The sequence below is a fragment of the Astatotilapia calliptera genome, chromosome 11 (genome assembly GCF_900246225.1).
Source record: "Astatotilapia calliptera chromosome 11, fAstCal1.2, whole genome shotgun sequence".
Classification (NCBI taxonomy): Eukaryota; Metazoa; Chordata; class Actinopteri; order Cichliformes; family Cichlidae; genus Astatotilapia; species Astatotilapia calliptera.
The window spans coordinates 28,395,902-28,414,240 of NC_039312.1; the positions used below are offsets into that span (position 1 = coordinate 28,395,902).

The 18,339-nt window shown below is 38.5% G+C and overlaps 1 protein-coding gene across 2 annotated transcripts; it reads left to right on the plus strand.

Annotated features, from left to right (window-relative positions):
• The first annotated feature begins 7,891 nt into the window (after positions 1-7,891).
• On the plus strand, positions 7,892-9,067 carry s100a1 (S100 calcium binding protein A1). Of its 2 annotated transcripts, none has more exons than XM_026185414.1 (3): positions 7,892-7,971; positions 8,466-8,619; positions 8,728-9,067. In XM_026185414.1, exons 2-3 carry the CDS (start codon positions 8,479-8,481, stop codon positions 8,827-8,829), a joined length of 243 nt encoding a protein of 80 aa, XP_026041199.1. In that variant the 5' UTR covers positions 7,892-7,971; positions 8,466-8,478; the 3' UTR covers positions 8,830-9,067. The 2 variants fall into 2 exon arrangements, with proteins under 2 accessions (XP_026041199.1, XP_026041200.1); XM_026185415.1 differs by having other exon boundaries at positions 7,909-7,971; positions 8,469-8,619.
• Positions 9,068-18,339: the final 9,272 nt, after the last annotated feature.

Below are 18,339 nucleotides of genomic sequence, written 5' to 3' on the forward strand. Positions count from 1 at the left end.
ATCTGGTCAGAAAGTTACAAAGTGAATGTGAACACTTTACTGTACTCTACTGTCATTGTGACTCCAGGTTTTGATTTTACCAGATAAATAACAGAATACTTCATCACACAGCCTACAATATAAAATCCGATGTCACTGAATAGCCTAAGAATCAAATTTGTATTAGTTCTAGTACTTGAAGGAAAACGGTAAGAAAACAAATGTTAAAACCAGCGTGTCTCTTACTGTAAGCCTTAGAGGTGGAGTACGACTCCACCAATGGAGTTTGTACGAGCAAAACTGATTTAGGAGCAAAGCTAAGACCACATGTGAATACAAACCTCATCACTAAATGAGAGCCAGACTGGTCTCAGAGCAGCAGTCTTACATCATAGAGATTAAGAGCTTTATAGAAGAACAACACGTGGTTATGATTATGTGCTTTATGGGTGTCTTGCGGGGGCTGAGAATGTGCTGTATAAAACTGTTGTAATAAATTTGACTTTGACCTAAACATGTCCTCAGAATGTTTTAGAAAATGATAACTGCTTTACAAAAACAGCTGTGAACACGTGACATTTCTGGAATTTTTATTTCGAGAAGAGCGCACTGCTTTACCGGTAAGACAATTAGTTGATAGTCTCGTGCAATATGACCTAGAAAAAGACATCAGTGCAAAATATGGATGGGTTTCTTGATGAAACAACCTGTCAGGTTATTGTCTGTCTTTAAAGATCATCAATTTCGCTCAATCAACGGAAGTCTGAGAAGTTGTCCAGATGTGTTGTTAGCATTTTGTTTGTATTTTGTTTGCGTTGGGGGTCACTGCCCCAAGTGTTCAGATTACCACGGGGACCATTGAGGCCTTCACCCTCCACATCTTTTCTCTTCTCCTCTCTCAGCCCTGGTATTTTTCCAGCTTCTCGTGTTCCTTTTCCCTGATGTTACTATCACTTGGTGTAGCTACATTTATCACTACGGCCTTCTTCCTCTGCTTGTCCATGACTGCCATGGGCGGTTTGTTAGCTATCATGAATTTTTCCGTGTGTATTTCGAAATCCCACAGGATCTTTGATTGGTGATTCTCAACAACGCATGTCCCATTTTAACTTCGGGATTTCCGGGTCCCGAAGTTAAAAAGGGACATGCATCCTGTATACTATGTCAGCAAATTCTAACAACATTGTGTGTTTTTTCTTTTCCTTGGTTTTATTTTTAGAACCTCCTTTTTTTCCTTTGAAAAGAGTAATTGCACTATTCCCCCCCCCAAGTTTCTGTATTACCCGAGAGCTGACTAATGGTTGCATGCTAATTTTGCAAATGTGACAAAGGTATTAATCATATCTAAGTTCCCTAAAACAGCGGTCCCCAACCTTTTTTGCGCCACGGATCTGTTTATGTCCGACACTATTTTCACAGACCGGCCTTTAAGGTGTCGCGGATAAATACAACTAAACCAAGTACTAGTACCAAAAAAGACAATTTATTAATAACACACGGGAAAAGACCCAGGGAAACAGAGTTAACAATAAAAACGATTTTAAAAAATTACGCTAAAGAACATTAAAAGCCCTGAAAACCATAAATTTCACACCCGATCCTCAACTCTCGCGGCCCGGGGGTCGGGGACCCCTGCCCTAAAATGTCTTTTTATGTTTAGGTTTACATCACATTTGATAAGCTTCCTTAAACTTTGAGGAATCACAATGAAATACTTCTTACTCCCTCTCACAAACACTAGAATTGTTGCCAGCTGATGAATGGGTGTCCAGTGGAAGGTGAACAGCTGAGCCAGTTCTAAGAAGAATCAGAATCAGAAGGGGTTTTATTGCCAAATGTTGAGCAGGTTTACAACATTAGGAAATTGCTGTGGTACTTAGTGCAAAGATACTGTCAGACAATGCTTAAATAAACACAAAAATTAAAATTAAAAGTGATAAGCAGGTAGATATATACATGAATGCAGGTGGTGATCAGTGCAAAAATAGAATGATGCAGTGAGCACAGTATAGGGTCATGTGTTTGTGGTGCGAACAGAAAGAAATGTATGTATATATATTTAGTTATGTTTATGTCATTTATGGATAGAGGCGAGCATCAAATAATGAACATATTATATTAACACTTATATTAACACTTAGTGCTAGAGTAGCGCTGGACTTCAACCCACCTTTAACTTTCTCTATACTGCAGACTGACAGCGTGGAAGAGTTCAGCCAATCACAGACCTTTTTCTGCTTCTTCTTCTCCATCTGCAAGTCCCACGAGGAGCTGTCCAGAAAACTTAGGCACCATAATAACTACAGTTTGACCAGCTTCAGTAGCAGTCACTGAGTGAAATGAAAAGTCAGAAAGCAGAAAGCGAGTCAGATGACCCTGTTTAGAGTGTTTTCTGTGAGATTATTTACTTCTTCATATCATTCAATGGACAACCAATAATTAACACAGTCATTAGACCACCTGGAATAAAAGGAAGAAAACACAAATAATTTAGAAGTATGCCATATTAGGCAAATAACTGAATTCTGAATTCACATTTTTATACCCATTTTTTTTTCTAAACACACTTGACCTCCCTGAGAAGTTAGAAGTAAATCAAGTATAACACTTAACCACTAAAACTGATTTTTCTTTTCAAGAAAGTAAATAACTGTAATTTGGCATATTAATCAAAAATAATGAAATGCATTACCATGCATTAACAATACATTTGAAAATGTATAGTACAACAATAATACAACAATAACTAGATTTTATTATTTAAAATATTGTTTTAATCTTGGGCATACTGATGAATTAACCACTACAGAAATGTAAAAAATTATTGATTATTGATAATGACCAATTATGTTAGTTTAGGGCAGGTTTGACATAAACCTTTTATTAGGTGGTGGACTAATAAATTACTTATTTCTAATTTACATATTCTGGTCTTTTCCTTTCTCTGTTTGTTTGTGACTGTTTGTGATACTAATTGTGGACAGAATTTAAAATTTTGCTTCCTGCCAGTAAAGGCTGCTATTCATGCCCTTTCATGCCCTTTTCGCCGCTTTCTCGCCCATAGAGAGTGAGCAAGTAAAAATGGAACAGTTTGCCTTCATATTTTGATTTAGCAGCAGCTTTTACTGAAAACCAGTGTGTTCTGGTAACCTGAAAGGGCTAACCTGTATGATAGAGAGAAGACAGAGTGTGAAAAACTAGTTAATAACTTTTTCAGTACATTAGCAAGGAAAGCTGATGATAGAGAGAGAGAGAGACTGCTCTGAATGAAATGGCCTTTCTAATAGATAATGCAAGTATATTAAAGTACGGGTTTGGAACAGCCTGAAGACAATCTCAGGACAAAATCCAACCCCCCAGGCTTCAGGAGACTTGGGGTGGGTGAATGACCTAAATAAATATTTTAATAGGTTTGATCAACCACCCACCCCTCCCACAGCATCGTCCCCCCTGCTGCAATCTCCTTCATCTTCAGGGACTGCCTGTCCTTCATCTCAGGACTTCACACCTCTCAGCTTCACACCTCCCAGCTCCCAGTCATTACACCCACCCCCGGCTCCTGTGGACTCCAACATACACACCCCTCCCCCAAAATCCACTCTTTCTATCTCAGCACTTCAAGTGAGGAACGAGCTTCGCAAGATCAAGGTGCGGTAGGCTGCAGGTCCAGATGGCATCAGCTCCAGGCTCCTGGGATGCTGCGCAGATGAACTGTGTGGCATCCTAGGTTATCTGTTCAACCTGAGCCTGTCACTGGGGAAAGTACCACAGCTGTGGAAGACCTCCTGTGTGGTACTGGTACCAAAGACCTCCCATACCAAGGACCTCAGCAGCTACAGGCCGGTAGCCCTGACATCGCATCTGATGAAGACCCTCGAGATGTTGGTTCTAAACCATCTGCGCCCCCTGGTGAAGTCTTCATTGGATCCGCTGCAGTTTGCTTACCAGCCTGGCATTGGGGTGGAGGACGCCATCATCTACCTCCTGCACCGAGCTCTGACTCACCTGGAGAAGCCTGGAAGCACTGTGAGGATCATGTTCTTTGATTTCTCCAGTGCTTTTAACACCATCCAGCCACGACTTCTGAGAGACAAGCTGGAGCTATCGGGAGTGGACCACCACATGTCCCAGTGGATACTGGACTACCTCACAGAACGTCCACAGTATGTGAGGTCACAGGGCTGTGTCTCTGACACGCTGGTCTGCAGTACGGGGGCCCCACAGGGAACTGTGCTGGCACCGTTCCTCTTCACCCTCTACACTGCAGACTTCTCCATCAACTCCCCACGCTGCCACCTACAGAAGTTCTCTGACGACTCTGCCATAGTTGGCCTCATCACAGGTGAGGACGACTCAGAGTACAGACAGTGGACTCTGGACGCTGTTGACTGGTGTCAGCAGAACCACCTGCTGATCAACACCGGGAAAACTAAGGAGTTGGTGGATGACTTCCGGAGACGCAGACCCACCACACTGACACCGGTGAACATCCAGGGAGTGGACATTGAGATAGTGGACTCTTATAGGTACCTGGGTGTTCACCTGAATAATAAACTGGACTGGAGCCACAAGACTGATGCTCTTTACAGGAAGGGTCAGAGCAGACTCTACCTGCTGAGGCGGCTGAGGTCATTTGGAGTACAGGGAGCGCTTTTAAAGACCTTCTATGACTCTGTGGTGGCATCTGTCATTTTTTACAGTGTTGTATGTTGGAGCAGCGGTTTATAGGCAGCTGAGAGGAAGAGGTTGGATAAACTCATCAGGAAGGCCAGCTCTGTTCTGGGATGCACCCTTGACCCAGTGCAGGTGGTGGGAGACAGAAGGACTCTGGCCAAAATAACATCTCTGATGGACAGAGTCTCCCACCCCATGCATGTAAATGTTGCTGAACTGCAGAGCTCCTTCAGTGGCAGACTGCTGCATCCTAGATGCATGAAGGAGCGTTTCCGCAGGTCCTTCTTCCCTGCAACTGTCAGACTGTACAATCACAACTGCTCCCAACAAACATAGATGTTTACATCTGCGCTGTAACTGCAATAAGTTAATTAACCGATTCGCACTACAACCTGCTTTGCCTCTTATCTGTAGTTATTTTTATTTAATTTAATAACTGTACTGTACAGTACTCTGTTTATAGTAACCATTGTCCATACAGTGGGGCAAAAAAGTATTTAGTCAGCCACCGATTGTGCAAGTTCCCCCACTTAAAATGATGACAGAGGTCAGTAATTTGCACCAGAGGTACACTTCAACTGTGAGAGACAGAATGTGAAAAAAAAATCCATGAATTCACATGGTAGGATTTGTAAAGAATTTATTCGTAAATTAGGGTGGAAAATAAGTATTTGGTCACCTCAAACAAGGAAAATCTCTGGCTCTCACAGACCTGTAACGTCTTCTGTAAGAAGCTTTTCTGTCCCCCACTCGTTACCTGTATGAATGGCACCTGTTTGAACTCATCATCTGTATAAAAGACACCTGTCCACAGCCTCAAACAGTCAGACTCCAAACTCCGCCATGGCCAAGACCAAAGAGCTTTGAAGGACACCAGGAAAAGTATTGTAGACCTGCACCAGACTGGGAAGAGTGAATCTACAATAGGCAAGCAGCTTGGTGTGAAAAAATCAACTGTGGGAGCGATCATCAGAAAATGGAAGACATACAAGACCACTGATAATCTCCCTCGATCTGGGGCTCCACGCAAGATCTCATCCCGTGGGGTCAAAATGATCATGAGAACGGTGAGCAAAGATCCCAGAACCACACGGGGGGACCTGGTGAATGACCTGCAGAGAGCTGGGACCAAAGTAACAAAGGTCACCATCAGTAACACACTACAACGGCAGGGAATCAAATCCCGCAGTGCCAGACGTGTTCCGCTGCTGAAGCCAGTGCATGTCCAGGCCCGTCTGAAGTTTGCCAGAGAGCACATGGATGATACAGCAGAGGATTGGGAGAATGTCATGTGGTAAGATGAAACCAAAGTAGAACTTTTTGGTATAAACTCAACTCGTCGTGCTTGGAGGAAGAAGAATACTGAGTTGCATCCCAAGAACACCATACCTACTGTGAAGCATGGGGGTGGAAACATCATGCTATGGGGCTGTTTTTCTGCCAAGGGGACAGGACGACTGATCCGTGTTAAGGACAGAATGAATGGGGCCATGTATCGTGAGATTTTGAGCCAAAACCTCCTTCCATCAGTGAGAACTTTGAAGATGAAACGAGGCTGGGTCTTCCAACATGACAATGATCCAAAACACACCGCCCGGGCAACAAAGGAGTGGCTCCGTAAGAAGCATTTGAAAGTCCTGGAGTGGCCTAGCCAGTCTCCAGACCTCAACCCCATAGAAAATCTGTGGCGGGAGTTGAAAGTCCGTGTTGCTCGGCGACAGCCCCAAAACATCACTGCTCTCGAGAAGATCTGCATGGAGGAATGGGCCAAAATACCAGCTACTGTGTGTGCAAACCTGGTAAAGACCTATAGTAAACGTTTGACCTCTGTTATTGCCAACAAAGGTTATGTTACAAAGTATTGAGTTGTATTTTTGTTATTGACCAAATACTTATTTTCCACCCTGATTTACAAATAAATTCTTTACAAATCCTACCATGTGGATTCATGGATTTTATTTTTTCACATTCTGTCTCTCACAGTTGAAGTGTACCTCTGGTGCAAATTAGTGACCTCTGTCATCATTTTAGGTGGGGGAACTTGCACAATCGGTGGCTGACTAAATACTTTCTTGTATGTAAATATGTAAGAAAAATAGTGTATGTTTCTGTTCCGTGTCCTGTGTACTGTTTGTTTGTATATGTGTCTTTTTGGCTGCTGTTACAACCAAATTTCCCTTTGTGGGAAATTTGGTTGTAACAGCAGCTTGAGGGGTTTTTCAGAGGGATGTAATAAGTAATAAATGGAACTTATTTATAAAGAATGGGAAAGAAAGAGCAGGAAGTGGGTCAGATGATCCTGTTTAGAATAAAGTTGCGATTGCAACATAACCCTTAGTAATGCTGCAATAGACTTTGGCTGCTGGGGGTTTACTATGGTCCACTGAACATTTCCTCTTCTTTCACACATTATGTGTATATACACTACTCTGTATGAAATTATGAGTTATTATAGACCTTTAGCTCTCTTCCAGCAACCCTTCCACATCATGTATTTGGCTTGTCTCTCTCCCCCAACTCCCACATAGTCCCAAACAGTAGATGGCTGCACCTAACCTGAGACTTGTCCTGTTGGAGATTTCTTCCAATTAAAAGGTTTTTCCCTTCTCACTGTCATCTGATTGTTAGGGTTTCTCCCTCTTATTGTAAGCTCTTTACCTTACAATATTTAGCCACTATTGTGATTTGGCTCTATATAAATAAAACTGAATTGAAATTGAATATAATGTATAGAATATAATATAAAGAATTATTATAAAAAATATATTTTTATATTTTATGCACAATTTTCCTATAATACACTTTTATTTTTACCAAGATTTTTTTTTGTGTGTGTTTGAAAATAGATCGTCTCTTCTTGAGTTTTAATAAATGTCACTGCACATCACTGCAACATGGTATTTCTTTACTTATTTATAAGTAAAAGATAAATAAAAGATTAATAAAGTATAAACAAAGTATAAACAAAAAATATTTTATTATTGTTGAATTATTCTTTTATCAATCTGGCTTAGACGTCAATTCAAATTATCAATAAGTACGTTTAAGTAAAGTCCTAATAATCCTAATTATTATTATTACTTGATTATTTTAGATGTACAGCGCTTTGGGCAACAGCCCTTGTTTTAAATGTGTTATATGAATAAATTTAACTTTGCATTTGAAATATGACACTTACATCTGATGATGATGATGATGACACTTAGAGCAACACCCAAAAGGACGGCCCTCATTCTTATCTCCCTCTATAAAAACAGTGAGATGCCCTTGAACATTATATCTTCAAATCCTCAGATTTTCCTCAACATCTTTGCAGAGGTGAGTATATCATTTTGAGATAATATATGACACTTTAGATCACCAGATTACTAATTAAAAGTTTTAAAAGTTAACATTTAGTCATGTCCAGAAATGCTTATCACTGGGGATGAGGGTTATTTGTCTATTCAGCCAGTAAAATAAATTCAATGTGAAGAAAAGTTTACCGTCAACAATATTCAGAACAAAATTACAGACTCGTGTTTAGGTGTAAATGTTAATACTGAAACTATCGTTCACTCTCCTTGTGTTTTGCATTTCTTATTTTTTTTTGTTTTCACAATATTGTTGAATATATAATATTATTTATGTGCTGTGTGGATATCCTTTGAAAAAAATATGGCATAAATGGAGTTTAATGTAAATCATTTTTGTATTCAGTTACAAATAGAAGTGATACTTCAGGCATTGTAAAACTTTCAGTGTTCAGTGGATGAATTTAAACACAGGCACATTCAAATGTGTCTAACCTCACTTCCCTTGGACTTTCTCAGTAGGACATTTGCCATGGATACACAAATGAGCAAACTGGAAGAGGCAATGGAAGAAGTTCTTGGCATATTTAAACAGGAATGCACACGGAGCAAAACAATGATGAAAAAAGATCTGAAGAGAACCCTGAGAGCAGAGCTGGTTAATTGGCTGCAGGTACAACTCATTCTCTTTGTATATCCACCATAAATCCAAATCTAGTCATGATGTGAAAAATATACTTATCAGTCCTTGAGTCTTCATTGTTCCACCATTGTTTTTCAGAACTGCAAGGATAAGACAGAACGTGACAACATCTTGAGGGAGCTGGATGAAAACCCACACGACTGTGTGAACTTTGAGGAGTTTGTTTACTATGTGACTTGACTGATGATGTGCGGTCATTACTTCTTACAAAAATAGACTGTAACTCTCAGCTTGTTTCTAACACAGGAATTGGAATTGAAGATCTTAGCTTGACTGTGTTCAGTAGAAAATATCGTCCTCTCAACCCAGTTAATATCATTTTTTTGTCATTACAGCAACTCTTTCACCTTTGTACTGATTGATAACATAAATGTGAATTTATTAAAACTCTCAGAGTTTATATAGTTGTGTATTTAAACCTGGTCGGTGTGTCTTTTTTTTTTTTTTTTTTTAAATCATGTTGATGTAACGAGTCTCTGAAATGTTTTCTACTGTGTGTTTTTATAATAAATCAGTGCTGTTGCTGATCAAAAGAGGTGCTATGACACTGGATTAAGAAGAGGATTAGGGTAAAACCTCAAACAAATATTTAATAAATATTATAATATTGATAAAAGCTCTTCTAATGATCCTGAGACTGAAGGCTCAGTGGAACTTGGGCTTAAACTTGTTTCAAGTATATGCTCTGGCAATGCACTAATTGTTAATTTAAATGTAACTTTAAATTATTACAGTTTTTGTAGTTACCTTTAGGTTTTACCAAAACAGAAGTGTACTTGTAATGAATATGTTTATAATATATTTTGTTGCACTTAATAGAACTCTCTATACTTTCCATTTTATGAGCACAACCACATGCACTAAAAATGTCAATGCGGTCCAATTTAGCCCATAAGTAAAAGGGTATAAATAATGAATGAATTATATGTGGTTTGCCTCTCGATCTCATTGTGCTAAGCACAGATCATGGCTCTGTACGACTCCACCAATGGAGTTTCTACAAACAAAACTGATTTAGGAGCAATGCCAAGACCACATGTGAAACTTCAACACAAAATGAGAACCAAACTGGTCTCAGAGCAGCAGTCTTACATCGTAGAGGTTAAGAGCTATAGAAGAACAACATGTGGTTATGATTATGTGCTTTATTGGTCTCTTGGGGGGGCTGAGAATGTGCTGCATAAAAATGCTGTAATAAATTAGATTTTGAGCTGAAATATACATACACACAACATATAACTGTTGACATACTTTACAAAAACAGCTGGGTCTATGGGATTTTTATTTCGACAAGTGCACGCTGCTTTACCGTTAAGAGAATTAGTCGGATTGTCTCTTGCAATATGAACCAAAAAACGAGATCAGTGCAAAAAATTATGTGAAAAAATGATTTTGATGGAACGAATATAATTCTGTTATAACAAAAACAACAAAATAAAGAAACAAAATAAACCACATAGGTGATCATATTTGCCGTTTCACACACACCCTCACAAATTATAGCTTTAACTTCCATGACAGGTTTGGTGGGACAAAGCTTCTTAAAGTACTGAATGAAAATAACATATTTGATAATTAAGCATCCATCAAGACATATAAAAGCAGTGCTTTGATAGTTTGCGAGTCTGGAGCATTGATGTTTGTGTTGCAGTGCCAAGGAGGAAAAACCTCAACAACGACCTTGAATTGCATAAACCTCGAAAGTGTTATAGGGTTCATCGTTCTGCAGATTGTTCAGAAGAACAAGATTTTGTTCACCAAAACCTTCATGACAGTTTTCAGTCTTCCCAGGAGAATTCAAAACATAGGTCAAGTTGTACAGTGCTCAAAGAAGCGGCAAAAAACTCAAGAGCTACATCTCAGACAGGTTTTAGGAGACATGCTTAATGTTCACGACAGCACAATCAGAAAAAGACTGAACAATTATGGGTTGTTTGGTAGAGTTGCCAGAAAAAGACTGTTTCTCTCTGAAATATGGCAGCACAGTTTTGGTTTGCAAAGCTGCAACTTAGAACACCATAAGACCTCTGGAACAATGTCTTTTAGACAGACGAGACCAAAGTAGAGATGTTTGGCCAGTGCCATATTTGGAGAAAATCATTGCATATCAACGAAAACACCTCATACCTGCCCTCGTCTGCCACATAAAAACTATGCTTGCCCTCCTTCACAACATTAATTCCTGTCTAGGGATGGGTATTGATAAGATTTTAACGATTCCGATTCCATTTTCGATTCTGTTTAACGATTCGATTCCTTATCGATTCTCTTATCGATTCTTTTTTTTTTAAAAAGGAGAACACTAAGTTCGATTAGCTTAGAACTTTGTTTTATATCCTCTCTTTGAACAAGATAGAAATTTAGGAGTAACATGGCCTTACAAACCCAACAGTGAGATCTTAAGAGATCCACAGCCTACGGCTCTTCAATGGGGTGTCACAGGGTCCCCAGGAAAAAAAACGTATATGTAAAATAATAAAATTAATATTCTCCTGTAGCAATAACAAAGTTTAACATAAATTATTCTGTAGCAATTACACAAGAATATCCAGTAATGTCCTGCCTACAATGAAACACATTCACTTACCAAAGTGAAATCGGGGGCATCTGCTGTGGCAAATGGGTGCAAGCCTTTGACCACAAACTTAGACACTGCTGGGTGACATTCGTCTATCCTGGCCTGAAAGGAGACGCTACCGGTAGACTGCAGCGAGAACTGCCAGCATCTGAGCCAGCCAGACTCTGTCTCTCTCATCATGGTTATCTAAATGCAACGCACAGTAATAGCAGGTTTTGTAATAAGGTAAATCGCGCTAACATAATATGCAATGCTAATTGATTAGTTACCTGCAGTATTAACGGGAGAGGACGTGGAAACGCTACCGCTGCTGCTGGGTTGAGCTTCGCTAGTCCGGAGCGGATCAAAAACACGACATTCGTTGAAAGCAATCGCGTGTTTTTTGAGCAAATGCCTTTGCATATTCGTAGTGTTTCCTCCCTTTGATGAAATCTCTACTTTGCAAGTATTGCACGTTGCCCTGTTGTCATCCTTTCTCAGAAAGTGTAACCAAACTTTTGAGCGTTTGCGCCGCTCAGGCGCCGTGTTTCCTACTGGGTAAAAGACGCTACTCAACGTGATGACGTCATTCGGGGCGACTGGAATCGATAAGGGAATCGTTTTTAAAAGTGGCAAACGATTCCAAGGAATTGAAACAGTGGGAACCGGTTCTCAACAAGAACCGGTTTTCGATACCCATCCCTATTCCTGTCATGTGGGTTTTTTTTCTATTTTTCTTGCTGTTTGGTGGCTCCATCACTTGTCTCTCTACTTGTTTTGAATATGAAATCTACAACAGAATGTTAAAAAAAAAAAAAAGATAAAAAAAAAATCAAATAGTTGCAATCGTGGTTAAGTAAAAGTTTAGACCTGAACCTAAATGAAATGCTGTGGCAGAACCTAGAATGAATAAACCTCAGTGAAACAAATAAATGTTGTAAAGAACAGCAGGACAAAATTCCTCTACAATGATGTTGGAGATGGATAAAGCCATACAGAAAACCAGTACTTCCAGTTATTGCTGCTAAAGGTGGTTATGCAAGTGGTTGAAGCTAACACTGTGTTTTGTTGGCCTGTGATTGTGTCAGACTATAGTTACACGATAAAACAATGTACTGACATTACAGAATGTGTATTTTGAAAAGAAAAACACAATCGGTATGAATGATATGTCTAGTATATAAGACTGAAGTGAAGTAAAAAAAAAAAAAAAAGTCTTAATGTGTAATTTTACAAAAGCTGTACAAAAAAACCAACCAAACAGCTTTAGGATAGCACATGTTATATCTGTGAGGTTTGAGCACTTTAGTCAGTAAGGCTGGAAAGGATAGTCATAGTAGGGTTTTTTGAAGCCAATCCTTAGGAGGATATCTCTGTGGCTTCAACACAGGGGAATCTGAGAGATTCCAGCTGTCACTTCCGGTGGACAGCTGGAATGCTGCACAATATTATAACAACATTGTGTTTCTGTTGGACAGAGTAGAGTTACACAACTACAGAAAATAAATGAGTTTGTTCTGGAAGAGAAGGGGAGAGACTTTTGGAGATAACACAGCACTAGGAACACAGAAAGAATTTACCCCTGTGACCCGATTGTATTGAAAGACCTCAGTAAATCTCCAGAGTGCATCACTTTGTCATGACACATAAAATGAAGACTGACACCAGAGTTCTGGAAACATGGGTTATAGTTTCAATTATTAAATACTCTAGTTAAAAAACATCAGCAGGGAAAAGTTCTGAATGCCTTTAAGAAGACGTGTGGAAAGATGATTGGACTACACCAGTGATGTCGCAATGAGCTTGACAGCATGGGAAAGTGGAAGTGATGTGGCATAAATAAGCCACCAACACATGGGAAGCAGACAGATGTGTGACTACAAATCTTCCTTATTGAACTTAAAGATAAGCTTTATATAAATAAAATTGTTTTGAAATCAAATATAATAAATAGGATATAATATAAAGTATTACAGTGAACGCAATGTAAACATGTGCAGCAGTAATAGCCATTCAACAATGATGGGAAACATTTTTCTTTTTTTAATTAGTTTTACTTTTGGTATTATATGCACAATTTTCCAATAATACAGTTTGGCATTGTATCAACATTGCTTTTTTAATTAGCACACTTAATGTACTTCTAATAAAGCAAACTAAAAAATGATTAGTGCTATTTTCAGTTGGGTACTTTCACTGTGACTCTGAGCTGTGGGTAGTGAAAGCAGCAGCAGGAATGTGCTTCCTCTCAAATGTCCTATTTGCTTTCTGCTTTTCTGAACTGAGCTTAACTGCCAAGATTTCTTCTGCATGCTGTTTTCCAGGAGAGGGAAAAAATTGAATTCTTTCACCAGGTATCCAGTTGTCCTGTTTTGTAGTGTTGTGTGTTACTCCATCCTTGAGACAATAAAGAAACAGACTTCCAGTCGGTCCATGATGCTGTTACACGTGTGGGTTCTCATTTGCTAAAACACAGAATAAAGGCAAACTCTCCTGTCTAAACTTATACAGTTGCAGCTGTCACATACTATCTCACTTAAGGTGGCCCTATGGAAGAGAAGGCTCCCTTGTTCACCTAGTTTCAGTATACTGTATACACTTCTCTCTGTACCAACACCATATGCATTGGCTGACTTTGACAATATGTCCATATTTGAAAATCAGCAGATTTGCAGATGAGTCGACATTCTTATCTTCAGCTATGGTGGCCATGAGGACTGATCTGAAGGGCAGCTGGTCTCTCCCTTGTGAAGGACAGATCCACACAGGAAAAGCTTAGAAGCCAGTTGAAGTGGTTTGGGAGTCAGGCAAGGATGCCACGTAGATTTTATTGGGATTACAATCATTTATACTTTAAACTGCATTGCAATACAAAATTACATTCACACTGTTGAATAGAGGGTATTTTTCCACTGAACAAGGTCAAGCTAAGATCTTCCCCATTTTCAGTTTCTGTTCTCCCCTGATGTACCAGACTGTCTCTTAGCTTTGACCTAGGTCAAGCTTACACAAGCATAATCAGAGATTTCAGTTACCTATTCCAGTATGCAGGATATAACAACCAGTGATGGGAAAAATGGCGTTACTTTTTTCAGTAACTAAAGAGTAATCCAACTAATTACTATATCGTAACAACGCCGTTACAGTTACTAACAAGAAAATGCGGTCCGTTACTATTTTTCAGCAAACAAACGGTTGAAGCTGTGTTCAGCTGGTTCAGCATCTTATATCAGTTGCACGGAAGTAGCTGTAAGTAATCTGGATGCTACAGCTTTAAGCAGCTGCGCACGCTCCTGCGGATGGTAATCACTGTCTAGCACAACACCTGGAGCTAAGGGGGCAAAACAATGGCATGAGTGCTGCTGTTTGACTGAGGAAGAATTAAGTAGTCGTGGTAAGCCAATCACACGGCCACTAAAAGACAAAACAACAAGGTGATATATACCAGTTTTTAAACTGTGTTGATAGGCCACGTAAAACCAGAGTCATGATAAACAATATATACGTGTGTTTTTTCCTCAATAGTTTCGTCACGTTTACTGTCTAAGGACAGCGCTAGCAAGCACGCTCTGCTTATGAGCAAAACAAAAAACAAAAAACAAAACAGGGGACGTTTTAGGAGTGAGAGAGTGAGAGAGAGAGAGAGAGCAGAAAAAGAGAGAGAGAGGGAGTTTTGAGATGTGAGAGATTTGTGACGTTTAGCGTGTTTGGAGTGTGTAGTTAATGTGTTGTCTTGTGTAGTTAGTGTGTAGTGTTGTGGATAGTTTTGTGTTGTGTGTCAGAACAATGAGGAGACTGCTGTCTCCAGGTAGAAACAGGAGTGATACACCTGCTGCTGTCAGACCTGCAGGTATCAGGCTGTGATGTTCTCCTTTATAGTGGACAGAAATATTTGGAGTGGCACAAATAATTTGTGTGGCATCTTATTGAATGCAGAACAGCTGATTGTTCTGTAAATAGTTTGAAGTGGTTATAAAAAAAAAGAAGGGTAAAATGTAAATGGCTGCAAATAACTTTGTTGTTTGTAAAACTTGTGCATATGATTTTAAAATTGACAATTTATATTTGCATTTAAAGTTATGAAATATGATTCATTAAACATGTTTGTGGTTGTTACAGTAAAAAATATAACTTTTTCTACTGTGATTTTATGTTTTTTGTCTGATTTTAGATCAATTGTGTTAATACAGTATGTAAAAAATGAAAACATGATTGTAAATTCAGACACGTGAGGTTGTGCTGAAAAGGACGATACCAAACAAGGCAAAGTAAATCGTTTTTAAAGGTAAAATGTGGAGGGAAAATCAAAAGTAGTTAAAAATGGCCAATTATACCCTGGACCCCAGAGGGTGAACGTTTTTTTAAAGTAATGCAATAGTTACTTTTCAAGTAATTAATTACTTTTAGAATATTGTAACTCAGTTACTAACTCTTTTACTTACTTTACTTTTTTGAAGAAGTAACTAGTAACTATAATTAATTACTTTTTCAAAGTAACTTGCCCAACACTGGTAACAACATAGTGTTTTGTTTCTTTCCATGAACAGGTCCTGACGAGTGAATAGTTTTTCAAGTGAATACGGTCAAATTAAACTAATTTGTTCCGTCCTCATTTACAGTTGCTAAAAGGGGTTAAGGATTTGAAGTGCACCTTAAAATCCTTACATTAAAAAGTGCGTCTGAAAAATACGGTAATGGTTCCTTTAATGGTCTTAATGTGAAAAAGAATCACAAGTGGGTGAGGATGGCCAAATTAACAAAAGAAGGCCGGCATTGAAGGGAATAAGTGCACTTCACTGAAGATGCTCACGAAGGCCATCTTCAACCGTGACATTCAGGTAAGACGGAGTTCTCTGTTTGGTTGAGTAGAAAGTGGAAGATATGTACAGTTAGTGGAGCTAGTTTATTAGAAGTGGATCCTAAAATTAAAAGAAAGGCACTTGATTTTTTTCATTCGTCCTTCAGTTTTACTCAACATCGTGAACATTTAAGATTTTTCATTTTTTGCTCAGTCACATTTTCATTTTATAAATGTGAACGACGTAATGTTTAACATGTTCTCTCCTGTGTCCTCAGACTGGGAACAAAGGCCACTCCTCTGTGGAGGATGCTAGAGCCGCTATGGAGCTTTACAAAGTGGTAGAACATGAGTGGGAGACGCAACTTGCTGCCAACTCAATGGCCAGTGTGGAAATTTCTTCATTTTCTGAAATGATCACTTTAGTAATAGTAATATTACTTTTTTGTCACTTAGTTACATACATATAGGATAACATCACATATGTTTCGTGCTTTGTTCCACACACACAGTTAAGCCATTGTAAGTTGAAGACAATCAGGGGGCGATTAAGAGAGAGACCCCTCTCTGACATGCGCACATTTTGTATGGCAGCTAGACCACTTCTCTAGTAAGCCAGTTCCTGACACCTAAGTGCATTCGATCCTCATTACCCTAGTAAATATAGCAGCAACAGTTCTAAGTTCCTTTGACATTTCTACTAAATTCTGACACATTACCTGAAACCCTAAAAATAGGATTTTGGAGACATTCCACTTCATTAAGGAATTTTATTGGGCTTAGAACATGCTTTGAGGACCCAGAGAATGAACTTCTTCTTAAAGAGCTAAATGTGATTGATAAAGCAGCACAAAGGAGTGTGTGTGATATTTGGTGATGCATGTGTAACTCCATCCCTAACAATACTGCTGAAAATGGTTCTTTTACAGAAACAGTCACTAAATTACAAACATTGCCTGATGCATTTAATGATGAAGTTTGAGAAACATGTCTCAGACCAAATGGCTTCCTTATCTTAACAACAGTTTCTCATAAATGAACAACTTAATTTAACTAAAGTGATAAAGCTGAACAACTAATGCTATTTCATATTTCCATGTGTAATCTGATATTTTTGGAATTTTTGTATCATTACTGCTATTTTGCATACAAATTTTAGACTATAAGAACGATTATAAATGACCAAAGGGTCATAGTGAGAGTGGGATGAACATTAAGTGTAAAATTGTATCTGATACTGTAGAATGATGCACATCGCGAAACTTCTCTGAGTATGCAATGTTGTTGATATTGTATGATGTTAGACTAGAAATTACCTTTGTATGATTTAGTGTGATTGATCAAAAGGTTGGAAATGTAATGGAAAATTTGTTATTCTCATTCAAATTGCTTAAATGCTTGTGTTCATGCTCAGGTGTGGCATTGTAATGTAAACTTCCACTGAACAGTCTAGAACTACATGAACTTATTTCAGCCTCAATAGTTGAAGACAACAACTCCCTTTGCAGGTGCTGATAACGCCAAGGGCGCGAGTAGAGTATCAGCGCTACGATTAAGACATGGGAGAATCTGACAGATTAGACCTGCTTATTCCATTAAATTAATGGTTATATTTGTGTAAGACAGTTTCAAACTTTCAGCACTGAGCAAAAGTAAAGAATACATATAGAATTAATAAATATAAATTAAATTATAATTTAGTGCAAATCTAATATAAAGTTAAGTACGAACAGTAAGAACAGGTATTGCAGGTATTTTTTTTTTGTATATTAACTTCTACAGAAAAACAAAATTGTTTTAAAATTGCTTGCAGGAGGGAAAAAATCAACAAAGCTGTTCCAAAAAAATATCTATATTTCTTAGACGTTCAGTGGCCAGAATTGGCCTGGTAAAGACTTGATCAAGCCCACTGGAAATATTAAGGAGGACATAAACTTTGAAGTTTTTACTGTATTTTCACAAGCTTTACAACATAACTCATAAAGCCCTCTCCCATTCCTACTAATACACCAAAGTAATTACATAATAAATAAATAATAAATATGAGAAAAATTTCTATTTTTTCACTGTCTACTATAGAAAAACCCAACATTTCTTAGCATTGAGCTATTACAACTTTTTCTGTAATTTTAAACACTTTACAAACGTGACAGATTTGTTTTTGATTTATAGGCGCATTTCTTTTGTCATGTAGAAAAACTGAGATATACTGCTGAAATTGCTCTTTTTTAATATTACAATTTTTGCAGGGATTAAATGCATTATGTTTAACTTCTTTATACTTAAAGCAAGAAGAGTTTCTTTGGTTCGGCCTAATTCAGATCAAAGTGGGCTG